General features: G+C 38.9%; 3 protein-coding genes and 1 pseudogene across 6 annotated transcripts; 1 reads left to right on the top strand and 3 right to left on the bottom strand.

The window, feature by feature from the left end:
• Positions 1 to 67: 67 nt before the first annotated feature.
• On the top strand, positions 68 to 6,410 carry LOC149116286 (uncharacterized; annotated as a pseudogene). Its single transcript, XR_016205365.1, has 2 exons — positions 68 to 344; positions 4,058 to 6,410. The product of XR_016205365.1 is annotated as an uncharacterized LOC149116286 (transcript).
• Positions 6,411 to 7,085: 675 nt separating this feature from the next.
• On the bottom strand, positions 7,086 to 12,906 carry LOC110046880 (uncharacterized). 2 transcript variants are annotated; one of them, XM_020752594.2, is made up of 2 exons: positions 11,274 to 12,906; positions 7,086 to 9,493 (listed from the first exon to the last, which is right to left on the bottom strand). In XM_020752594.2, the coding sequence occupies exon 2, from the start codon at positions 9,452 to 9,454 to the stop codon at positions 8,441 to 8,443; it is 1,014 nt and encodes a 337-aa protein (XP_020608253.1). In that variant the 5' UTR covers positions 9,455 to 9,493; positions 11,274 to 12,906; the 3' UTR covers positions 7,086 to 8,440. The 2 variants fall into 2 exon arrangements, with proteins under 2 accessions (XP_020608253.1, XP_089138345.1); XM_089282219.1 differs by lacking the exon at positions 11,274 to 12,906 and adding an exon at positions 10,489 to 11,247.
• A 118-nt stretch (positions 12,907 to 13,024) lies between these two features.
• On the bottom strand, positions 13,025 to 17,244 carry LOC110046879 (uncharacterized). Its single transcript, XM_020752593.2, has 2 exons — positions 17,144 to 17,244; positions 13,025 to 15,142 (listed from the first exon to the last, which is right to left on the bottom strand). The coding sequence occupies exon 2, from the start codon at positions 15,077 to 15,079 to the stop codon at positions 13,868 to 13,870; it is 1,212 nt and encodes a 403-aa protein (XP_020608252.1). The 5' UTR covers positions 15,080 to 15,142; positions 17,144 to 17,244; the 3' UTR covers positions 13,025 to 13,867.
• A 995-nt stretch (positions 17,245 to 18,239) lies between these two features.
• Positions 18,240 to 23,362, bottom strand: LOC110046881 (uncharacterized). Of its 2 annotated transcripts, XM_089282221.1 has the most exons (3): positions 23,264 to 23,356; positions 23,047 to 23,187; positions 18,240 to 20,927 (listed from the first exon to the last, which is right to left on the bottom strand). In XM_089282221.1, exon 3 carries the CDS (start codon positions 20,828 to 20,830, stop codon positions 19,970 to 19,972), a length of 861 nt encoding a protein of 286 aa, XP_089138347.1. In that variant the 5' UTR covers positions 20,831 to 20,927; positions 23,047 to 23,187; positions 23,264 to 23,356; the 3' UTR covers positions 18,240 to 19,969. The 2 variants fall into 2 exon arrangements, with proteins under 2 accessions (XP_089138347.1, XP_089138346.1); XM_089282220.1 differs by lacking the exon at positions 23,047 to 23,187 and having other exon boundaries at positions 23,264 to 23,362.
• Positions 23,363 to 25,951: the final 2,589 nt, after the last annotated feature.

Genomic DNA, 25,951 nt, shown 5'->3' with positions numbered 1-25,951 from the left:
TTAAGTGTTCCGCCAACTACTTGTTATTCCCCTTGATCTGTCGTTCGTGAGAAACCAGTCCAGTCCTAGAGTCCACCAGTTTTCCAGTCCTCTAGTTCCCCAGTCCTCCAGTCCCCCAGTCCTGCAGTCCAGTCTTCCAGTCCAGTCCTCCAGTCCAGTCCTCCAGTCCAGTCCTCCAGTCCTCCAGTCCAGTCCTCTACTTTTAAAACTAGATTTTGCGAATAGACTGCGCACTAGCGAGTTAATGGCCGCTTCCGCTTCCAAATTGTAGTTGTTGTTGTTGTTGTGTGAGGGTAGTTTGGAGTGTGTAGGGTTGGCAGCTAGTTGTTTTGCTTCAGCTGAAGGTAAGGGAAGCTTTAAAATCTCGTGACAAAAGCTAGATCAGTAATATCAATGCACGGAAGTCATTTCTATCAAATTGAAAAGGAAACTTCACGCGAAAGAAGACGAACGTTAAGCTTAGTTTATTGGCTGTGTCTCTATGTCCTACAGCCGGACAGGTTTTTCAAAATGCTCCGTGTCCGGCAGTCAAAATTAGTTTTTAAAAATTTTAGTTCATAATGTCAAATCCTTGTTTATATGGCTGAATACTAATTTTGGGGAGCCCGGCACCCGGTATATCGGCACTCCGGTTAGCCTAAAAAGCACTCCAGTTAGCCTAAAAAGCACTTCGTTTAGCCTAAAAATCACTTCGGTTAGCCTGGATAGCACTCCGGTTGGCCTAAATAGCTCTCCGGTTAGCCTGTTTACGGTTATGCGTCAGTCAATGCCAGCAGTGCCCCTCTCCCCCCCCCCCCCGGACTAACCCCCGGGCATTAGCATTTTTTTAAAAAAATGGGCAAATTCCCCGGGATGGGGACACATAAGCTGTTTAAATGCCCTGGGGTGGGGAAGAAAAAAGGGGGCAAATGCCCTGCCCCCGGGATCGTTGCCTTCCAACACCTATGCAGTTTTTTTTTATTAATCAGTGAATAAAACATTCAACTGTTCAGTCTTTTAATGCAACGGTAAGACTTCAAGGACAACTGTATGTGTTAGTTGATTTTGATTATATTTATTTCTTTATATTTTGTTTTTAACGGTTTTCAAGATCTGTCTTGAAGATCGCATCATTTGAATTCGCAAACCACCTTCATGAATTTAAAAAATGCTAGACTAGTTTTGAAAGCAAAATGTGAAATAGTCGTGTTCACTTCAGTGATAGTTTTGTTATAAACAAAATGTAGTTCACCTTGTCGCTTATATTTATATGCTTACAAGTAATTAAGAAATATCTAAAATTGAGGAAACATACCTTTAAAAACATCAGCAAGTTTCTCTAGTCCCTGACAGACAAGCCATTGTTCGACAAACGCCTCATCTTTCCCGATGAACTCATCCATGGCACTTTCAAAAACACGTCTGTCAAATGCCCGAGGGTCGCCCTGGGGTACGTAAATGCCCAGCCCCCGGGCCGCAATAAAATTGCGAATGCCTTACCCCCAGGACTGACAATGTGAGCAAATTCCCCACGGTTGCCGAGGGGAGGGGGGGGGGGGGGATGGGCACTGCTGGAATTTACTGATGCATTAGCTTTCAATAATGCTAAGGGTAAGTCTATAAATACCAAAGGTTGCCGGTTGGTTGCAGTGGTGCAGTGGTCATCAGTATTGCTTGCCAGGCCAGTGAACCAGGTTCGATTCCTCTTGGGTTCGCCTGTCATAACATTCATTTTACATTGTTTTACTTTAAAAAAAAAATCTAAGTCTCACTGCCAGACACAGAGTATTTTAAGAAACCTGTCCAGCTGCCTGACATGTAGCCACAGCATAGTTTATTCTATTAGACTGCGAATTCTTTATCAAAATCTTCATTTCGAAATACAGTTGAAGTTCTCCTGACACCCTAATCTAACTGTAGTTACTATGTTTGCTATGTTTGTGAAACTCATTAAAAATTCTTCCTTAAGACTGAAACTCGGTAATTAAAAATCCCTGTCTAGATCAGGACATTAAAAAATGATCAGAATCGATGATCGAAAAGCTAATCGATTAATTGATATTATTCGATACTGATGATGATCAATTGATTAGTTAAATTTGTGATTATCGATTTTGATCGATTACTGAAGTAGAACCAATAGATTGTTTTCATGTGACGTCATCATTTTCTAAAATCGAAAACTAAAGAGCCACCAAAGTTTTTATCCCCATCAGGCATAAGAGGGGGTAAATTTATATCTGTTAACAATGTTACAGCTCAATAGTGTGCTTTGTTTGAAAACCGGTGTATTTTGAATTTCACAGTTGTGACAGTACAAAGCTACAATCACATTTGTCGAAAAATATATACCCATCTCATGAGTTTTAGCTTTTTTAGAAGTTAAATCACTGGGAAAGGTGCTTATGTAAATGTTTGTTTGTTCATTACAGATAATCAGTTGCCTAGATAGCCAAAGTAAGTTCCAGATGACTTTTTTGTTTACACTATTTTCTGGCTGCCATATTGGTGCAGTATCACAGAGGTGCACCAACATGGCGTTTCCATACTGGGCTCTGTAAATTTTTGCAAAACATTTCGACAAATATCTGCAGTCTGGGAAAACAAACAAACCTAAAACTTGGAGAAGTGTCTTCTCTATCTATTTCCTACAAGATCACAATTTCTTGACTTTTAATCCACTGAATAGAATGGTTTTCGATTCATTTTTTTATTGCGTGACAGTGAAAACAATTTATAGGCCTTATCACAGTTTTCGACACCATCTTGATGGGTAGGCAAAGCGGTCAGAAATTACGGTGTTTGTATGGGAATCCGATGGCAAATAACTTTCTCCAAATTTGAATTTTACACAATTTGTGAATCAAAATGTTAAAATACTAGGTAGAAGAAAATGATAAAAATAATTAAAAACAAGGGCAGTGGAATATGACTAAATGCAAAGAACAGATCCTTCGTTGTGACCAGTCAAATCAATGTTTTATCCATTAAGGTTGTTTTTTATGGAAATAAGTTATTCCTGACAGATCGAAACTGCATGTCAAGTGAGATCACGCGAGGACTACACCAAGCCTATCACTGATTGGTATAAGAAGAACATTAATTTTTATCATATTCCACATTTGCATAAGACGTGCAGATTGTGTGGTGCCATGTCGCTTTCTTATATCGCTGATATCTCTTTCGTGGGCTGTATTATCTTAACTGGATATTGCTTTGAAGTTACAGACAGTGCTCCTCAAAAAGCTGCTCTCAAATCCAAGCCGGTGGATGTGAGGAGGAACATGTACTTTTTTGATAAAAATTGATAGAAATCGAACTTGATTTACATTAAATCCATCGAAATCGATAATCACACCAGCTTTTGCTATTGATTTTTATCGATAATAATCAGTTTTATCAAGTATCGCAAATATCGGTTTGCAACATCCCACTTTATTACAATCTTAATGGTAAGCTTGAATATCAGCTTACTTTTTTCTTGTCAGGCTAACCAGAGTATTATTCAATGACAACCATACACTATTACTGGCAGGGGCAAGGAATATTGTTCTTTATACTGAGTACTTTGTTACAATTATAGAGATTTGTTAAAGATGATTTCCAGTCCATACTGTGCACTCTCAAGAGTTTGTTTATCTTTTTTGTTTTGTTTCATGTAAGACATCACAAAATGTAAACATTTTGCAGCTACTTACATGAAGAAAATTCAAAGTTTCATGTCAACCGCCAATATCAATGCAAAGCTTTATGCTTCGCCCGTTCTTTCTCATATCACTTGATGAGACAACTTCACAGCTGTAAAAATCAATGAAGCTGTTGGAAAAAGAATTTGAAAGGCTTCAAAGAATTAGATAAGTTATGTGGTTCGTAACGAACAACATTGATTTGCATTCCATCGAGTGAGACTAATACAATGTTGTTTATAAACATTAGGGTGCTTTGACTGAGCAGTATGGACTGCAATTCATCTATGAATCCAGGTTTCACTGTACGTGAAATATTAGAATAAGTCAACTGAGAAAATAAACGTTACTTTCCACCTTTGTGACAATTTACTTTGTTCTTGTTTTTCAAGGTCTAAAAACACTGATCATTGTGGTAGTTTCTGCAAATTACAAAAGGTTTAGCAACAGTTTTTGATAACATGGAGAAACATGCATTACAAAACAGATGAGAAACCTTTTAAATGCGACCATTGTGGCAAGTGCTTTAATCATGCAAGAAATCTGAGGAAACACTGGATACTACACACAGCAGAGAAACATGTTGAATGCAGCCAGTGTGGCAAGTACAGTGTTTTAGCTATGTAGGAGATCTAAGAAAGCATGCAAGATTACACACAGGGGAAAAACCTTATGAGTGCAACCATTGTGACAAGGTTTTTCGTCACTCAGGGACTCTACACCGACATAAAAGAATACACACAGGCGAGAAGCCTTTTGAATGCAATCAATGTGGCAAGTGTTTTAATCAAGCAGAACATCTAAGACAACATACCAGAACACATACTAAAGAGAAGCCTTTTGAATGCAACCAGTGTGGCAAGTGTTTCAGTCACCTAGGAAATCTGAAATCACATGCTTGAATTCACACAAGTGAACACGGGTTCAAATGCAAGAAATATGACAAGAGTTTTCGTCTCGCAAAAGGTCTGAGGAAGCAACTGCCAGAACACATACAGCAGACAGTACTTTTAAATGCACACAATGTGGTATATATTTTGACCACGCAGGGAACCTAAAACAACATGAGAGACTGCATACGGGAGAGATGCCTTATGAGTGTAACCACTGTGGCAAGTGTTTTAGGTGGGCAGGAAATCTGAAGCGGCATGCAAGATCGCATACGGGAGAAAAGCCTTTTAAATGTAAGCAGTGTGGCAGGAGTTTTAGTGATACAGGAAATCTAAGGCGACATGTGGCATTGCATGCAGGAGGAAAGACATTTAAATGTAATCAGTGTGGCCAGTGTTTTAATCAGCCAGGGAATCTAGCGCTACACAAAAAAACACACAATGCTGTGAAGCCAGATAGGAGCGAGAAGGATGATAGCTGCTTTAGTATCGCAGAACTTTTAAGTGATATTAATGAAGTCAAACAGGAATGAAGGCTTGGCATCACAAGGCCCTCTGTGGACATACTTCAAAGTACATGTACTGTGAAAGGAAAGTATTGTGTAAGGAATTGATCCTTCATCTCCCTATTGTCACAGTCATACAGTTTCTTCACTGAGCCATTCTACACAGTAAAATGGCTTGCTATGGTCTCCACTGTAGTTGTACTATTTGGAACTGGGTCACAGCTGTATTCATTGGACTATTAATTTTACACTATACCTGATTATATGATCATTTTGTTTTCAGTATTTCAGTGCTATATAACATGTACAACAGCACTTATTTATATGTCTTAGAATTCTCTGCAGTAACATTTAAACAAGTTACCTTGACCTGCATTTCCTGTAGTTAAGTTTATTGGAATACATTCTCCATGAGGTGGAAATTAAGTCATTATAGACATGAGCTGAGCTGACCATGAATAGAAGCTTCCTATTTCTTGACTCGCGCAGGCCAGCTTTGTTTCACTTCATACATGTAGATGAAAGAAAATAGTTAATTTTTAGCCTCCTAATGATCAAATTAATCCCTCTATGAGACACAGTTGCAGGGAATCTTGGTTATTGTATTCATCAAAACAAATATCTAGCCCAAGATGATGAATACAACTACCATGATTCCCTTCAGGCATGTCTCAGAGGGGAAAATGGCCATTGAGCCTCCAGTGAGGATCTGTAAAGGAGGGCTGGAATCTCAGTGTTCAGTTACATTGTCGGCAACTTCTCAGATATCAGTAAAAATTGCAACCCATTCCTGAGCAAACAATTAACATTTTAACCAATTCTCCTCTGCCAGCCAAATGCCGACACTGGTCTTCATCCCCAAAATATCCTCTAGTTGAGCTGCAAAACCATTTAATTACTAATTAAAACTAACTCAGCTTAAAACTGACTCAGTTTTGGGGAGATTTTTCAGTCAAGAACTCCATAATGAATCATGTGAGTCCCACTCCCTGAGTGCAGTAATCCAAATGGTGTGAGGTAGAGAGCAACCAGGGGATATTTTTGGGAAGGGAACCAGCTTTGAATTGGTGAATATCTTGGGCCAAGAATCTACTGGCCAAATATCTCCAAAGCCACCTTTTCCCATTTGTTTTGCAAATGCATGCGGTGTCTGAAGCAAGTGGGAAAACGGAGTTGGCGCTTCACTGCAAGCCATCCGAGAAGCAGTTTCAGTGGAAGAGACTCACTGTTTTGCAGATGTATTAGACTCTTTCATTGATTTCAGTGAGTCAGCCAACCCAGCCAAATTCTCTGAGATCGCACAGGGAAGGGTACAAAATCAAAAGAACTCATGGTGTCCCATGGGAAAAGGAACAGGAGAACCTCGGGAATGTGAAAGGGAATTTGCAGTAGTAATTGTATCTTAATACTACACAAAGAGATGTGGGCGAGAAAGTACTGGGACCAGGGCAACCCCAGGTTTTTTTGGGGGGGGGGGGGGAGGAGTGGGGAGGGGGGGGTTTCTCCTCAAATATTTTGGTGGGGTGTGTGGCCCAAACCTTGAAATCTGTACCCTATTTCAGGTCAGCATGGAAAATCAGATCGAAAATCCTGTGCCTCTGTGTCAGATACCCCCAGTTAATGGACCTCTTGGGCCATACCAACTCCTTGAACCCTGCTGAAAGTGTGAAGGAGGAGTAGGAGCACAGCTGACCACATCAGAAATGTAATCTACAAGGCAAGGGAGTTTTTGTCTCCCCTTTACACCAGCTCAAAGGATTTCTTTCTCTGGGGAGAATCTGCTGAATAAATTATGTGGATATAGGCACAAGACTATGTGGAGGAATCTGTTGACCTTTGCACATACACGCCTTGCAGATTTCTATAAATACCCAAACCTCTGCAGCAGAGAGTTACGCCTATCCCTACCTTAGAAAGGTAGCATAAAATTAATTGTGGGATAAGTGCGATTCAGTCATGTCAATGTTTTGATAGTTGGGGAAGTAGAAGGAGCCTCTAACCAAGGAACCATGTCTTCCATGCGCTGTCAGGGGTATTCAACTTCTTTATTTTCAGTTTCATCACAAATTCATTAATTTTGACAAAATATGATCAACACTTACTGAAACTCGTTTAAAACTCAATAAATGTTTTAACACTAACGGATCTTATCAAAAACTGAATCTGACTCATCCCCAGTCCTCTGTTGTAAGGAAGTATCATGAAGACATGGAGGACAACAAGTCAGAAATTGAATACTTGCACAGTTAATATTAAAGGGAGAGTTTCTCGGTTCGGCGTATGTCTGTATTATTTATTCGCGTGTGCATGCTTTTTGGCACTGGCCCAGTTTTTCATTGTTTATGAACCAATCATAAACAACTTACCTTATTTCGCATGCAAATAGCCATCAAATCATCAGCAATGGAATAAATTGTATGGGTCAACACTAAATTCAATAGTCGACAGTGTCTGTAAACTCCACTGAAACCTTCTGAGAATTTTGGTCATCCATCATTCTGCGACGACAAACTATAGCATGTGATTAATTAACTACATCTGAGTGGGGTTTTTAAAGCGATAACATTGATAAGAAGCAAACAAAAGTATTTTGATTTAGAGACATGTGCCAAGCCGTGAAACCCTCCCTTTAATACCGGTAACTTGACTTTATAGAAAGTTTTTGTCAATATAAACAGTATCGATTAATATAATGATACATATAATTCCTGTAAATAGTACAATAGAGAAGTCTTTATCATAATTCTTAATTCAACATAGGACTACCTACAAATTACTCGCAAAAAATTTCAGACAAGTTTAATTTCGGACAAAGAAGTGTCCGAAAATAAAACCATCCAAAATTTTTAAGTGTCCAAAATATTTACAATACAGTATTATACTTTTAAGCAGTTTCAAAGCTCTTAGTTTCCTAATATGGAAGGAACTCTAATTATGACACTGCTTGAGATACGTAACAGCGTGTCAGTGTATCTGTAAAACCTCGAGGGAGCAGTTAAACTATCATTTTCACAGCTGTTGTTTTGGTTTAATTCATGTCTTTTGTGCATAAATTTGCCTTAGCTATTAATTTGTTTCTGCCAAGTGTCTGAACTTTTTGTCTGAAATTTGTCTGAAATGAGATAAAGTATCTGAAAATCAAATGTCCGAAATAAAGCATCTGAAATTTTATCGTCCAAAATGTTTTGCAAGTAATATAGATGACTTTTGACCTAATAAGTAGAATGCGTACTTGATTGGTAAGATGATGACACAAATAACATTCACTACTGCATTGTCTAAACAATCACACAAACATTTTTTTTAAAATTATTGTTAATGTAAATACATGTAACAGTATGGTGGTCAACCGTAGTTAATACCAGTAAGTGAATATGATTCATTTCCGTTTTCTTGTTTTAAGGCCTTTTAACAGTTCAGCAATACTAAAGTAAACAACATTCTCCTCATTGTTCGTACATGGTTCCCCTTTGTTGTGTATTGTTTCATGTTGCCTTAAACTTCCTGGATTTGTGCAGCACCTGCCACAATACTTACAAAAAAGAGACTTCTCTACTGTGTGCATTCGTTTATGTCGCCTTAAAGATCCCGAAAGATTAAAACACTTGCCACACTGGTTGCATTCAAAAGGCTTCTCTCCTGAGTGTGTTCTTTTATGTTCCCTTAAATGTCCTGGCTGCCTAAAACACTTGTCACATTGATCGCATTTATATGGCTTCTCTCCTGTGTGGATTCCTTTATGAATCTTCAAAAGTGCTGCACGATGGAACCTCTTACCACACTGGTTGCATTCAAAAGGCTTCTCTCCTGTGTGCGTTCTTTCATGTTCCGTCAAGAGTCCTTTCTGATTAAACTTCTTGTCACATTGGCTGCATTGAAAGGGCCTTACTCCTGTGTGCAATGTTTTATGTACCTTTAAAGTTGATTGCTGACTGAAACGTCTGCCGCAATGGTCACATTCAAATGGCTTCTTCTCTAAGTGTATCAACTGATGCCGCCTTAAATTTCCTGCCAGAGCAAAACACTTACCGCACTGGTTGCATTTAAAAGGTTTCTCACCAGTGTGTATTCGTTTGTGTTCTCTTAACCGTCTTGCGAGATTAAAACGTTTGCCACACTGGTTACATTCAAAAGGCTTCTCTCCTGTGTGCACAAGTTTATGGTGCTTAAAATGTCCTGACCATCTAAAAACCTTGCCACACTGTTCGCATACATAAGGCTTTCTTCCTGTACGTCTTACACGTTGCTTTGATGTTTTTGCCTGCCTAAAACACTCATCACACTTGTTGTCTTTTAAAGGCTTTTCTCCAGTGTGTTTTTTCTTACCGGCAAGTTTCTTTACATTTCCTGGTCGTTTAAACCACTTCCCACACTGGTCACATTTAGAAGGCATGTCTCCTACAGATATGTGTTTGATGTGGCTTTTATGGTCCTGTAGGAATAAAATGCAGTAATTATTAATTTTAATGTCACGTATTTGGTTGCATTCTACAAGGCATTTCTTTGTAAGAAATCTCTTAAGTTTCCACAGAATATCCACCAGATCATTGATTGATGCACTGATTTGGCTGTTTATTTATTTATTTATTTATTTATTTATATTTTATTTTATAATATAGATAGGACCCTGTGCGCACACTGATTGGTCAAAAACCCATGTTTTATCAGAGTTTAAAACAGAGAAAAAGTGTGTTTCATTGTTTTTGGCCACATTACCTCTATGTAATAAAGCAAATGAAGAAGCCTAAGTCATGTATTACACTGTGAAAAAACACTCCAGACATTTGAGAACACTCGAGAAATGTAGAAAACACTCGCCTGCAGCTCATGTTTTCTACATTTTCTTTCCTCGTGTTCTCAAATGCCCGTTGTGTTTTATCACAGTGTAATACACGGCTTAGGTATGCCTTTGAATAATTTGTAATAAATAACTAAATAAATAAATAAATAAAAATGTAATGATAAAATCTCCAGTCAAAGGATGAGGAATTAGCAAAGAAAAGAAAAAAAAAAAGAGAAAAAAAAATGTAACAACTCTTTGGCTTCAGTACGATACCCAGATATGATAGTCAATCATATCTGAACTTTTGATTTTTTTGCAAAGCTGATGTTGAAAATAAATAACAAGTTTTTCAAGGCTTGAGTTACTTCGGCAGAACATGTTAGTCGTTTTTTTTTTATCTTTGCTCTAGCGAATTTATTCACCAAACACAATCAAAGAGGGTCGTACAGGGGGTCTCTGGCACGGTTCACAAACGTAAAAAATAGAGGATCACAGATACATGTATAAAAATTTCGTTTTCCCGAATCACAAAAATAAGCAAGTAAGATACTCTTTTCAATAACCTCTCCTTACACTAGAAAGAGTGTTTGAAGAAAGCAAAATCGCGAAGACCAAGTCAAGGTTCCATACTGCAAATAGCATACCTAAGAGACTCTCGATAGATGACTTAAACCATTCGGAGGATTCGCGTCTCAAAATCATGAAGAATAGAGTGGTAAAATCACGAATATCGGTTAATAATTCAAGTTCTTCACGGGTCACGCAAAACCTTCAGGTCACGAATCACTAAGAATAATTTCCTAAATTCACGTTTCACGGAAAATAAAATCAGCTAATCACGCATCACAAGAATGCCACTGTACAACCCTCGTGAAACGCAATCCACTGGATGACTGGATTGTGTTTGAGTTCAATCGAACATAACCTAATAGATTGAGTTTGATTGGGTTTGATTTGCGTGATTGAATTCGATTGCTTCAGAAATCGAACTCACACAAAGTGCGGTGTTTGATTTCATTCGATTGCCAAATTCAATTGAACTCAATCCATAGTTTCAGTTTGATTGAGTTCGATTTCCAAACGTTCGATTGACTCCCGCGCGCGAGGATCGACGTTTAGAACCCCTGGCCTGACCCTCGGGACTTGGATAATTTGCAATTTCTTGATGTTCAAGTGACATCAGTTCGGCAACAATGTCATCATGTTGGTGGATTACTAGTAAGCAAAATAAAAATTAATCAGCATCTGTTGTCAGTACCACAATCACACCCGCCACGCCTTCGTCAGTTCAGTCTCGGTGTATCGGGTCCCATTGATAGCGCTTTAGTCTTTTTTTACCGTTTCTTCTTACAGCACCAAAATGAGACTTCTCTGACCACTAGGATCAGTCTTGTAGCTTTTCAAAATGATATCAGTAAGTTTTTCTTACCTTCAAAAGCAAAAGATTCAACAAAGTGAGCTTTGAACACTGCTACACTTCAAACGACGATCCACAAACTAAGATGGAAGCGTTCATAACTGACGCTAGAAAATGACGCTAGCACCCAGTCCACTCTGGTTAAACATTAGCGTTATTAGCATTCAAAAGTAAAATTAAATAGCGATGGACTGGACTGGACTTTTCTCCTCTGAACGACTAAATCGAGAAAAAGGGGAACTGCTGAAAACGCAAACCGTTAAACGGCAAAGAGAGATAAATAACCATGCCCAAATTATGTGAAAATTAAACACATTTCTAAAAAATTACAAATTCTTTTTTAATAATTTTGCAATGAATGGTTTCATAGCTGGACATGTTATGAAACAGAGCACAGACAACTGAGTAAAAGCTTTTTTCCATCTTCCATGAAGAAATGTGCAAACCTTCTCTGCAATTGCTAAGAACCAACCATACAAAACTATTGTGATGCCATTCTGAGAGAATGCAAGCAGTGTATTACTGTATAAAATAAACTTTAAAATATCATTGCCAAGAGACTGATGCAAATAAACAATTCAATCTTACAGCATTTTTGCTGTATGGATATTCATAGTACAAATTTGACCCAATTTATTGTTTCCTTTACAAAAAAAATGTGGTTCTCATCCCCAATCTTATTCCATGTGTGATTGTAGTACTATGCAAATTACTACTGAAGACTGGTATCAGGGTTCAAGCCCTGGCTGGGGTAATTATGTTCTGTTTCTGGGCAAGACTCGTAGTACTCTGTCGTGCTCCTTTCCTCCCAGACGCACAAATGATACCAGCGTAACTAATACCACAGGTAGAACTATAATTGCCTGATTTCAAGCCGAAAAGGACTAGATACGAGTCTGTAAATTATGGGATTAGCAACTATTGATCCACATAGTCAGAAAGAGCACACCGAGATTCACAAAATCCCCAAGTTTAGTGTTAATCAGGTTAGTTTTGACTGAGATACAGCCATTTAAAAACGTCAAAATTACACAGAAATATTTGGTCATCTGGACACAGCGTCCGGATGGCCATACATTTTTTTTCTAAATTTTGATGCTTTCAAATGGTTGTATCTTGCTTACTATTGGGTCTATTTGCACCAAACTTGGGGATTTTGTAAAGCTTGGTGTGCACTTTATGACTATGTGGATCAATAGCTACTAATCCCATAATTTGTAGACTCGTACCTAGTCCTTTTCGGCTTGAAGTCAAGCAATGGCCTAGCATCCAATCCAGATGGAATAGAAATATGTCTAGTCTCTCACAACCTTGTTCCCAGGACCTGGCGCAGGAAGAAGAGAGACCCTGGAAATGAGGTTGAGTGCCTTAATGTTGCTGAAGCAGGGATACATTCAGGCAAGATGGGAAATTTTGAACTGATGCAGAATTTATCAACCTACATGTACCTCTGTAGAGGAGAGAAAGACAGGACTAGAAACATAAACTCAATGATTATTAGCAAATACGATTAAAAAAAAAAAATTCTCATCCAGTGGCAAGAATACAATGTATTTTATAAGATGTATAGACAGTTATACATGGGAACAATCTTGGTCCAATTATGCATGCTTACAGTTAAAATAAATATTCATCCCCCCCCCCCCCCCCCCCCCCGCTTCCCCCTAGTGATGTAACAGTTACAATCGTGATTATGACCGTTCGGTTCAATAGACGATTCTCTGATTCCACATCTCAATTTTGGTTGGATTTTTTTGCATATCTTTACCAGGGTGCCCTCAATGAGTTATTATATTGTGAAATCAGAATTTAGAGCTCTTTAAAAGGTGCATTTTTGATTGATGAGTAAACATGGTAAAAATGTTGCCCTTCTACCACCCCTTGAGAATTTCCAAATAATGCAAATCATGTGCAACACACTCATTATATTGTACATCCTCAATTGAGGGTCTAGGGTTGTATGTTGCGTACATTGTGTGTCATGTTGTAAGAATTAAAAAACATTCATATTTTGCAGTAATTGAAATTGAAAGGCAATAATTGCAATTGAATCAAATCACAAGGAATATGAATTGTTACACCCCCAACCTGCTCCCCCTCAAAAAAAATCTTTCCCTTGTCTCCTGCATTTACTGAAGTTCAATGAGTCAAGTGATCCTCTGACCAAGTTGGTCCAGAGGTCTTAGAAAGACTCATTTAATTCTGCTACAGAGACCTCAAAATTAATTTCCAAGGGATGTGACATGCAGGTCCCCCTTAAAGGATATTAAACTTACAGTACCACCTGAAACTATTTATCCATTACGACGCAGTACATGTCAACAACATATCAGTATTGCTTTCACAAATGGCTAGCCTCCGACAGAGATGGTCTGTCATCTTGTCAAATATTCCTCCTCAATGAGAGGATGAAGCAAGCCTGGAATGAGCCCAACAGTCTGTGTGCAAGAGGCTATCAAATGGCTGACAGAAAAAAAGAGGATTGCTGTAAATCCATGTCACTGGAATTTTCCTGATTAAAACACTGTTCAGTTTGCTATCAAACTAGATGCTTTGAGAATTTGTTGCCTTCCACCAAATTCATCCTCAGAACAAGTTGATAAGTTTCACTGCTCCTGTTTGATTACTGTAATAGTGCTTAAAAGTTCTGAGATACGAAAGCAGTTGTCATCCTTCTCGGTTGTAATTGCCTCCACAGTGTTGTGTGTGCGTTTATGACTCGTGAAATTCCCTGAATTTCTGAAACACTTGCCACAATGGTTGCATTTATAAGGCTTCTCCCCAGTATGTATTCTGACATGTTGCTTTAGATTTCCTGCCTGATAAAAAGACTTGCCACATTGGTTGCATTGAAAAGGCTTGTGATCCATGTGTGTTCTTTTATGATGTGCTAGGGTCCCTGTCTGACTAAAACATCTACCACACAGGTTACATTCAAACGGCTTCTCTCCAGTGTGTGACCTGGCATGTTCCCTTAGGTGTCCTGCCTGACTAAAACACTTGCCACACTGGTTACATTCATAAGGCTTCTCTCCGGTGTGTGTTCTTTTATGACACAGTAGATTCCCTGCACGATTAAAGCACTTCCCACAATGGCTGCATTCAAAAGGCTTTTGGCCTGTGTGTATTCTTTGATGTTGCTTCAGAGTTTCTGTTTGATTGAAACATTTGCCACATAACTTACATTCAAAAGGCTTATCTCCTGTATGCGATTTCAAATGCCGCCTCAGTGCTCCCGCCCAACCAAAACACTTGCCACACTGGTTACATTCATAAGGTTTCTCTCCCGTATGTGATCTTGCATGTTGCTTTAGAGTTCCCGCATGACCAAAGCACTTGCCGCAATGTTTACATTCAAAAGGCTTTTCTCCTGTATGCAATCTCAAATGCTGCTTTAAATTCCCTGCGTGACTAAAACCTTTGCCACAATGGTTGCATTTATAAGGCTTCTCTCCTGTATGTAATCTTGCATGTTGCTTCAGGTTCCCTGCTAGGTTAAAACACTTGCCACACTGCTTGCATTCAAAGGGCTTCTCTCCAGTATGTAATCTCGCATGTTGCCTTAGATTCACAGCCTGATTAAAGCACTTGCCACAATGGTTGCATTGATAAGTCTCCTGACCCGTGTGTTTTCTTTCATGTATTGCCAAAGTCTGTGCCTGACTGTAACATTCATCCCACTGGTTGTATTCAAAATGCTTCTTCTGTGTTCTATGTCGCAACAGATCCTCTTGCCGATTAAAGCATTTGTTACACTGGTTACATTTAAAAGGTTTCTGAGGCGAGGAAACTGTGTTCTGTACCATGTCTTTCTCCATGTTATCAGTTAAAACCAAACCTTTGTTTTTCCAGCTCAAGTTGAGTAGTTTACTGCAGGATTCCTACAAAACCAAATTAAGGTAAAAGTAAATAGTCTGACCACTCATTTTAATACTGAAGAATTCATGGAATAAAAGGGCTTAACAGATATTGATCACAAAACTTCTAAATTTGAATGAAGATCATATTGATTAAAGATGATTGAGGGACACATGTTTCCACTTAGTTAGAACTAGCTAGTTACATGTAGCCTGGTTTACAATACAGGTATATCCACTGCTCTTCTCAAAAGCAAGCTTTTTCTTAAGGGGCCTGTTTACATGGAGGCAGGGTGCCCTGGCTAACCGGGCTACCCAGCTAGAAGGGTTGACACGTAGCCCACCTTTACATGCACCTCACCTAACTGGGACAGTGAGTGGGCTGCTTGGGCTATCTTTTGAGTGGCCCCTAAGCACAACAAACAAAATGGCCGACCAAAGAAACTTTTTGGCCACAAGTTTAATTTTTTTATCACTCATTCCACTAGCGGCCTCCTTTCAGTGTATAGAACCGTTGTTAATGGTTACTGCGAAAAAATTCACCTCACACTGCCATGTTTTCGTGGTTTATCTCATCTCGGCTAGCCAGGATAGCCCAGCACGAACCGTTTACATGGTAAAAAGCTATCCTGCCTAGCTGGGTGCCCCGGGCAAGTAGGCAGGGTGCACCGGATAGGCGGGCTACCCTGTCTAGCATGTAAATGCTTCAATGCATTTTCTTAAGAAACGTATGAGAAGTTAGCCCTCCCTGGGTAGCTCGGTTAGCCGGGACACCCTCCCTCCATGTAAACAGGCCCTAAGAGTAATTTTGAAGTAATGTATCAAACATGAGAGACAGTGTTTCATCAGGATATCCAAACACTGAGAAGAGAGTTGAAAACATGACATGCAGTGGTGTATTTTTGACGAAATTTGAGGTGTTTGGATAGCTCATGAAACATGGTCTCAAGTGTTTGATATATCTTCTCAATCAAATAAAAAACTAAGGAGTAAACGGAGAAGTAAAATCATCAAAATCTATGCTAATTAAGACCAGGTATCCAAACATCCTTCACGGTCATGATTTCCTTTGTTTAAACTTGATGAATTATTAATAAGTTTGAGAAGCACATGATCAAAAATGAAGTTAGTGTTTTATCAACAAGAAACATCACTATTTTTTTCATATACTTAATCATAAAAAGCAGTGAAATACACATGTTGATAAAGTTTGTTTGTAATTTTGATTAACATGCAGTGATTGAAGACTTTTTCTCAAACTCATTAATAATCAATCAAGTTAAAGCAAAGAGAATCACAGCCGTGAAGGAAGTTTGGATACCCGGTCTTATTTAGTTAATTAGCGTAGATTTTGACGATTTTACTTTTCCGTTTACTCCTTAGCTTTTGTTTCGATTGAGAAGATCTATCGAACAGTCGAGACAGTGTTTCATCAGCTATCCAAACACCTCGAATTTCGTCCAAAATACTCCGCTGCGCGTCATATTTTCAACTCTCTTGTCAGTGTTTGGATATCCCGATGAAATACTGCTGTATCTCGTGTCTGATACATTACGTAATATATGCTGCACTTCACAAGTAGTGTAACACAAATAGCATCTACCGGAACCACTAAGTCCTCTAGAACATGAGAGATCAGAAGCCATTGATTTAGCTTTAGTTATCAAAAAACTTAACTTATGGATACTTGCATTGCGTGTGTAGCTTTTTCAATAATTATTTATTAAGCTTAAGCTTACAAAGGCTTCTTTCACTTCAGTTTTTCGAAGCATTCAGGATGCACAACTTAGATTATGACCTTCAAAGCAAACAGAATTTGCATTGAAACAACCGATCACCTCGCTCGACTAAGACAAAGACGTTAAATCTATTTCGAAATCAAGATTCGGTGCACTGAAGATTCGAAGATTCCGATTTGTGTTTCTGATTTCTCTTTTTAAGATCGGACAGAAAGAAAATCAATGCTAACACACACGTAGATTAGTGCTGTATCACTTAATAATGAAATTAATAGGTTTCTCTTACCTTTAGAAGCAAAATAGACAATAAAAATGAGTTCCAAACACTCACAAACTTCAGACGACGCTAAAAGCGACCATTACAACAGTGCTCGATCCAGGCTCTTCGTGACTACTATACAGGTCTCGTGGAATATGAAGACAACGGGGTGGTCGACAGGTGGTCCAGCTGGATTTCAAAAAAACGGCCAACTGCCGGCTCCTCTACATTATGTCTTCATAAAAAAAATAATCACTGAGAAATATTCGGCTATGCGCTTGTCTATGCGTTTTGCCTAAGCTCTCAAAAATAAAAATTAAAATAGGTCCAAAATGCGCTCCCGTGACTAAACGCGGCTAGCAGATTTATAGACTGGATTTCCTGCCGTTTTCCGCGGGTTCTTAAAGCGGCTGGAAATCGAGCCTAGGTGATTTAGTGGTCTGGGAGAGCTGATTTTTCGTTCAGGAAGGCCATACAAAGCACAAAGAAATAGGTCGGATAGAGTGGGACTGTTCAAGAATGAAAAAAAAAGGTGGGAATTTTCCATCCATATTTGCTGGGGTCAATGTAATGGTATGAATTTGTTATTTTTGCATAACATGAATTTCATTAGATACAAGTGATGAATAAACGAACTGAATACTACTTGTTTACTTCCAGAGAGAAAGAGACAAAAATGGTGTGAAAACAACCCCCGAAAAACACGCACTGACAACTCCATTCCTGTTTGATCCGTTTAATGCTATTTAAAGTCCTGATATCAGCCATGTTATAAATGGCAAAAAATGAAACAAACAGAACAAAAATAATTTGACATGGCTGATTTTAATACCATAGAAGGCTGGAGAACATTTGGGGTCACTGTGATCTCAACAATGTTTTACCTTAACCTAATAACAAAGTAAAATTTGTTATAAACTTATCAGACTAAAATAAATGAATGGGTGGGAAGTACAACTGTAAGAGGAGAAGCAATCTGGCGGAAAGGAGTCTGGTGAAGAGGCGCCAAGAAAGTGAGCCTGCCCTGATCTCTGTAATTTTTTCATTTCTGCTTCGTGTGAGCGGAGTGGAATACCATTGGTTGAAAAGCGGGAAAGGCGAGAAAAGTGTCACAAACGGAAGATCAAGAATATATAACCATTTTATTAAAAGATTACGCATGGAAAAACTCAAGTACAGAACAAGTTATATTGTCTATAAGTGAGCTGCATGTACTATTGCCCGTGCATGACGGATTTATAATGATAGAACAATAGAATAATCTTTATACAAATGAGAAAATAGAAAACATGTTCCATGCCCAGGTGGGAACTCCCATGTAAAAAGGGCAGGGGTGCTTGTCGTACCTTTCAGGGGTTAAAAAGCTGCCCCCTGGTTCCATGTTTCTATCAAGCTATAGAGACACGTACATGAGTAGAAGTTTAGGAGAATGAGAAATGCTGTGGGAACCCAGCCCACAGGCAGGCATTTCCACAGCCTTTTTGAGTTCTCCCAAACCTTCCTCGGTATTTTCTTAACAATAACTTGATAGAAACTATCAAGTAGATTCAAACTGTACTCAATAGAAACCAGGTGAGCAATGCTTCCTATTTCTTTTAAAAAACACCACAACAAAAAAGAAAACAACTTGTTTACTTTGATCCTCAAAATATAAATTCTCTTTGCTCGTGCCATCTTTACGTCAAAAGCTCATGCTAGTTCTGTGTTTCCATCATGTTATACAAATACAGCTTTTAGTGCACACTTTCTTACAGTTGAGGGTGCTTTCCAATAAGCCTAGAACATGCACCTGCTTAGACGAGTTATTACATAGAGGTTAACATATTTTTTACTCATAGTCTTAGACATTGTACAAGTTTGCAGAAAAAAATAATGATCTAGACAAATCTATGTCTTTCTTACTGGAAATTTCGACATCTTCTATGATCAGTTACTAAATAGGTATAAGGCAACATGGAATCTATTTGCTTTATATATAGCAAAGAAACAAAACAAAAGTTGATGACATGATATCTCAGGGTTGCCACCTGTCCTAGTAAACTACTACGTTCAGGTTTTCTTCAATTTAAAGGTTATTTTGTATATGGCTAGAATACTGTGACTGAGCTCCTTTAGAGCATAAAGACACTGGCCTAAATGCAGGTTTTTAAATTTCTTAAAGGAGGTCACTCCAAAAAACATAATACTATATTTTTGGTCAATGCTTAATAAAAACCTTGCACTAATTTTAGCCCCTCACCGAAGTTTCAGCCTCTTAAAGTGCAGGTTTTCCTTATGAAATTCATCTCCAAAGATGCCCAAAATTTTGACATCATTACCACCGTTTTGAACAGTACTCAGCAGCCAGGCCACGTTTTTGTGAAGTCATTTCATCCATGAGATTTTGTCCAAATGGCTGAACTGACAAGCCTGTTAACTTCCACTCTGGGTTATGGCTGCTCTTAAGCCATATTATTTTGAACCAAATGTGCTCCAAACTCCAAAATGATGGCATTGAAGATGGTGAAGTGGATAATCGCTTGGAAAAAAATACATTTTGCTGATCTTGTGAAGGATGCAAAGTCAGTTGCAGGTTTTCTTCCTTTGTGCCAATTTCGAGTCAGACAGAATGACATCACAAAAACACGGCCTGGCCACCAAGACAGTTTCAAACTAGTGGCCTCTGAAGTTGCTTCTTCAGGATAGCTAGCCCTTCAGAGGCTGAAACTTCAGTGATTGGAAAGGCTGAATGTTTACTTGCTATAGGAGAAGACAAAAAAGTGAGCTTTTTGGAGTAACTTTCTCCTTTTATTACCACATTATCAAACCAGTTGACCTGCACCGCTGAAAACCTCTTTTGATTCATTCTTAAGGCTAGGGGCCCTGTTCCTGTTTTATTTTGATCTCACTGTCAGTTAAAAGTTCAGAGATGCTGAAGCGCAAGCCATCTTTCCCGCTTGTTTTTGGCTTGACATCCCTGTGTGTTTTCTGATGCAGCTTTAACGTCCCTGCGTGTCTAAAATGTTTGCCACACTGACTACATTCAAAAGGCTTCTCTCCTGTATGTAGTCTCAGATGTCGCCTTAGTTGTCCAGGATCATTGAAACGTTTGCCGCATGGGCTGCATTTGAAAGGCCTCTCTGTTGTGTGTAATCTTGCATGCTGCCTCATATGTCCTGAGCGATTAAAGCGCTTGCCACAATGTTTACATTCAAAGGGTTTCTCTCCTGTGTGCACGCGTACATGCTGCGTAAGATTCCCTGCCTGATTAAAAGTCTTACCACACAGCTTACATACAAAAGGCCGCTCTCCTGTATGCAATATAAAGTGTTTCTTCAGATCTCCTGCCTCGATAAAACGCTTACCACACTGGCTGCATTCATGAGCCCTTTCTCCTGTATGCCATCTTGTATGTCGGCTTAGATGCTCTGCCCGATTAAACAGCCTACCACAATAGTCACATTTAAAGGGCTTCTCACCTGTATGTGTTCTTATATGCCGCATTAGAGTTCCCGCCTGGCTAAAACACCTTCCGCAGTAGTTGCATTTAAAAGGTTTCTCCCCTGTATGTACTCTTAAATGTTGCCTTAAATGTCCTTTTTGACTAAAAACCCTGCCACATTCATTGCATTTATGACGATTATCAGCCAGGTGTAGTCTTTCATGCCACCTGAGTTGTTGTTCACAGTGAAAATATGTGCCACAATCCTTGCAGTTATGCGTTTTGTCATCCATGACAGCTATTTTCCTGATGTTTGTTCCTCCAAATTGTCAAATATTGTAACTAAACGCTGATGCATCAGGTAAGACAGTCTTAATGATGTCTGTGGACCTTCAAAAACAAAGATAACACACATTTCGTAAATAATAAAAGCAGGGTGAAAGGAAAACCAATTTAGGGCTCACCTTTTGAGGAAGCTAAAACTCATTCATACTATACCCCTCCCAAAATTCTTACTAGCATTCATTGTTTAATTTAAAATTACAAATACAATACTTTCATCTCTTGTGGCACTACAGAGAAACCCTGTAGATCCGATCACCAACAGGCCACAAAACTCTGGCCATATTAACCCTTAAATAAGAAAATGAGTGATTGAGCTTTTGTTCAGGCCAGAACAAAGTGGCCATAATAATTATAATGAGGTGGCCGTATTAACAGGGTGGTCAGAAGGCAGGGTTCTGCTGTAGTTAAGTTTACTGTATACCTTAACAGGTGTTTCCCATCTATTAGTGATATAGACTGAGATGCATTTTAAACTACAGATATGTGTACCACAGCACCTCAGGGGCTGGGTTGTTTGAAAGCCAGTTAACGCAAACCCAGGATTAAAAGTTCCATTGCAACCTAAGTATTATTTTTTCTTGTATAAAAATGTTTTCACTGCGTATGATTTGTAGTTTCAATTGAGATTATTCAAATTCAACACTAAAAGATAAACAATATAAACAAGAAAACATCACCGAGGAGTTACAAAACTCAAATCAAATTCATCGCTAATCCTGGGTTAACTTAATCAGGCTTTGAACAACCTGGCCCTGGCTATATTATTATCAAATTATAGCTTATAGAGTGGCTATCAAACTACATGTATACCAGTAGTTTTGAAAAAGAATGACTTGTTGAATTTTTCACAACCCTAAAATGCGAGCATCCAAATCATATTCCCAAAGCAACAAGTCAAGGCGAATGGCTTGAAAGCAATGATTGTCAACTTACAGATTCATGACTCAGCCTTCCAGTCACAAAAAAATTCTGCATAAAGTGAAATTGGTTGAAAGGTCTCTCTGAAAACAAAAGGCTATGTATAATGAACATTCCATTTATTATCCCCAATCCACTGCCCCCTCCCCCCCTACCATCCCCATATGGAGGGCAGATTCAGACAGCCAAGTTTTTTGTTGTCAGCTTCTTTGAGGTTTACATTCGAGGGCCCTCCAGTTTTTCCTTTCTATACAGGGGTGCTATTTTGTGGAGCAGCCTTTCTCACGAGCTCTCATCTGCAGTTTAAACATAAACTGCGTCATTACAGATTTGAATGAGACACAGCATCCTTCAAAAGCAGCTTTAGTGATATGATACATGTAGGTTTTCATTACCTTAATGCTTAATTGGTTAGTTTAGTTAGGCAGACTTAGATATTAGTATAGTTAATCATACGGTCTTGAGTTCAATTTGGAACTAATTTGCACGAGTGAGTTTTTCAAAAAGCTGAAATTACACGAGCTGCTTTGGCGAGTGCAATTTCAGCTTTTTTAAAAACTCACAAGTGCTAATTACCTCCAGATTGAAAGATAAAAACCCTATGATTACTTATTAATGATATAAACATGAAAAAAATGCGTGCAGAGGAAATGTCCGAAGATCTTTCTTGAAGCCATTTTTTCTCATTCGAGAAAACTTTTTTCAAAGTTTCTCCACTAAATTTTTGTCATCATTTTACGTGATATCATTGGCTTAACTATTTTCTTTCAGCCAATCATAATCTAGAATTATGTGTAATTTGCACTGGTGTTACACTTTTTGCACTGTTACACTTTTTGAACTGGTGTTACACTTGAACTGCACTGCTCTCTGCCAATCAGAATCAAGTAATTTTTTCATGTATATTGTAATTATGCTTTTAAATTGTGCTGAAGGAATTTTTACCGTGTGAAAATGATAAAGTTATCAATCAATCAATCCAGTGTGCAAGAAGTTTCCCTGACCATAGGAATGGATGTTTCAATCACAAGTTTCAAATATCGCTATTTCAATCGAATTGATCTTTTAGTAATTAAGACTTAAAATAACATTCTCGTCTAATCTGTAGAGGAATCCCGGTGTGCAGATAAGCTTACTACATAACAACACGAATTTGGATGGCCCATGTACAAATAGCCCACAAATCTGCACAAATATACTTTTCTAGAACGCTCATTGAATATTTCCAAGTCACAAATTTTCTTACCATCAGGATCCTATATCACCTAATCACCTAATCATTATCATTGCAGCTTTAACCTGAAGCTCCATGACTTCGCACTTTCCGTTTACTCTGAACCGCTCGATCGTTTTTACGGACCGGTCATGGAATGCCTGCTCGCTTGATCTGAAGAGATTTAGATCACGCGACTCGCTAGTTACGTTATACATGTACGTTAGTGCTTTATGAAAGTTTCTGTTACCTCTATACTGAAGGAAAAACAGTCAGCGAATGTAGGCCGCCTCTGAAACTCCAAACGACCATGAAGCATCCAACGGCAGTAGCAGAAGCGCGCGTCCGTACGGACTCTGGGAGAGAGGGAGGGAAGTCTCAAAGTAACCCGAACGGGGGGTGCTAAAGAATGCCATCTTTCTTGGAGGGAATTCGCGGTTGCGTCGCGTGTCGCTTAGTGCCGCGCGCGTTTTTCTGGCGGAAAATAGCGCGATAATCGCATTAACCATTTTGAAAGAGAGACTATTTAGCGAAACGACTATTCCCGAAAACAGAGGTTTTCCATTTAAGAAAAGAATGTTAATTTCTATTGTTATGTCGACAAACGATGGAGGAGTTGATATTACGTTTTTAGGGTCCGGTCAACCGGGCTGGCTCGGTTTCCGAGATCTCGCCTCGCTTCTCTTTCCTTCGTAAAAATTTCGATGTGTTCATATGAGAAGCCAGGCTGGCCCGGTTACCGAGATCTCGGGTTTTGCGACCGAGATCTCAGTAACCGCGATGAAAATTTTCCCATATGAACACTCCAGCCCGGGTAACCGGGACGAAACTTTCTAGACGAAGTAGCTTCACTTTCGCAACACAGCGGCCAAAATGGCATAATTTTTGCCCTGTATGTATTTTTCACTTTAGGAGTAGACTAAGAGTCCTAGAGTCCACAAAGCTGCGACAGCCGCGAACGATACAAGTTTATGTTCCACCATTTTGGTTGTGTTTCTTGGATTTTATCCTGGTAGACCAGGCTGAAATTTCCCATATGAACCGGCAGGTTTCTTTTACAGGTCACAGGTCACAGGTCACAGGTCACAGGTCACAGGTCACAAACAAAACACTCGGTAAATTTCGCGATGTAACAATTACTGAGATTCCCGAGAAGTTTATCGATGCAACAAACCCTAACTAAAAATGCTTTACTCTATAATTTTAATGAAAAAATTTCTAGGGGTGGTATATGTACGAAATGGGTTGAAATATAGCTTTCAAACATGTAGAGTTAATATATTTTATCGTTATTTCTATATATTTTTTTAAATCTTTACAACGAGTATGTACTAAACAGAAACAAGAGGGTCCCCTATACCTACTCTGAAAACAATTTCACGCATAAGTAATCGGCCTTTTCACGCATCACAAAAAATTCGAAAGCAGCTTCACGTTAACAGAAAAAAATCACTTTTCACGTAAAAATGCAAAGGCTAAATCATGTGTTACATAAAAATACAAATTCTATCCACGTTTCGCAAAACATACAGAACCCTCCATTTTGATGCATCGAAATGCCGGGTGCATGTGTGACACATCTTGACAGACTAGATTCTAGGACCTCCTGGTTCACTGTCGCTGTGGTTAGTTCTCAGTCGCGTGGAATGGACAGGTTTTACATCTAGTTTGGTGTAGTTTACGAGCTTTAATGACGCTAAAATCTCCAAAAAAAGTGAACAATTATTCCCGCAAAAGTCGTTGGTTCACAAATCACGTGTAAGTAAATACATAATTCACGGATCAGTGTAAGCCTCTTTCGTTTTCATATTATATTGAAAGGCTAAAAACAATTTATGTTTTCAACAGAAATAAGTCTTGGCTTTCTTTGGATCAATTTTTTTTTTATTTCAGTGCTACAACTGATTTCCCCTACGCACTTTTTTTTCGAGGAAGAGCTCTTATAGTTGCACTTGGGACGCACTTGTATGCATCTGTTTTATGACGTTTTGGCATATTTTTTGGTGACCTGTGACCTGTGACCTGTGAAAGAAACCTGCCGCATATGAACAGATAACAAAATTCGTCCCGGTAACCGAGCCAGCCCGGTTACCGGGCTCATATGAAGAGGCCCTAAGACAGGGTTTAACTGGAGCAGAACGTGAGAGAGAACGGCAGAGATCTAGAGAGCAAGAATCAACAGGCAAAGAAATAGCCAAGAAAGTCATGAAAGGAGGCGAAGCAGTACTGAAAAATGCCGTGAAGTAGAGCGGGTCAGGGCGACACAAAGGAGGCGAAATCTATCAAGCTTGGGCGAGGAACGACGCGAAGCAGAACTTGCCAGGGATAGAGAATGGAGGCACAATATTGGCGAGGAACAACGCGAAGCAGTAAGAGACTTTTGCTGGAGTTTTATGCCTGGAACTGAGATTCTCACTGAAGTGAATTGACAAATAGCGGTAAGTGACTCTCTGTTGGGGAAACTTTCGTCGCGTTTTCTATCGAAATAAGCTTATCAAGTTGCTTCGGCAAGATAAGCTAGTAATCTTCAATAAGAGTTGCAAAGTTTTTCTAGAAATGACTGCATCTAAAAGTTTAGTTCACTGTCAATGTTGAACATTTTCCACACTTCGTCGATATTCCTTCACAGCTCGTCCACCTCTAGACGTTAGCAAGGTATTATTATTACTAAAACAGATAAGCCCGAGGGTGGAGGCATTGGCAAAGGCAATTCAATGTTATCTTTCAGTTAATTTTTAAAAGATGTACATCTTCGGCTTGCTTATTTGAATTTGAATTTTCCTGGTTAATACAAACTGTATAAAAAATGAGTTGATAAATGTCATTTGAGTCCTGATGCCCTGTCATACATTCAAAGCCAGTAAAACTCACACCATTCTGCATCTATCAATGTTAAACCTGAGGGGGGAGGGGGGGCCACGCATTTTGCAAGGCATTT

Source organism: Orbicella faveolata, unplaced genomic scaffold (genome assembly GCF_042242905.1).
Source record: "Orbicella faveolata isolate gen_17 unplaced genomic scaffold, um_ofav_v1 contig_12, whole genome shotgun sequence".
Taxonomy (NCBI): domain Eukaryota; kingdom Metazoa; phylum Cnidaria; class Anthozoa; order Scleractinia; family Merulinidae; genus Orbicella; species Orbicella faveolata.
The sequence above is the reverse complement of the archived record's forward strand: the minus strand, read 5'-3'. Positions and strand labels throughout refer to the sequence as shown.

Coding starts and splice junctions, on each gene's coding strand:
- LOC110046880 (XM_020752594.2), bottom strand. CDS start 9,454: ATGCCTTCTAAATGTGACCAGTGTGGGAAGTGGTTTAAACGACCAGGA.
- LOC110046879 (XM_020752593.2), bottom strand. CDS start 15,079: ATGGAGAAAGACATGGTACAGAACACAGTTTCCTCGCCTCAGAAACCT.
- LOC110046881 (XM_089282220.1), bottom strand. CDS start 20,830: ATGGATGACAAAACGCATAACTGCAAGGATTGTGGCACATATTTTCAC.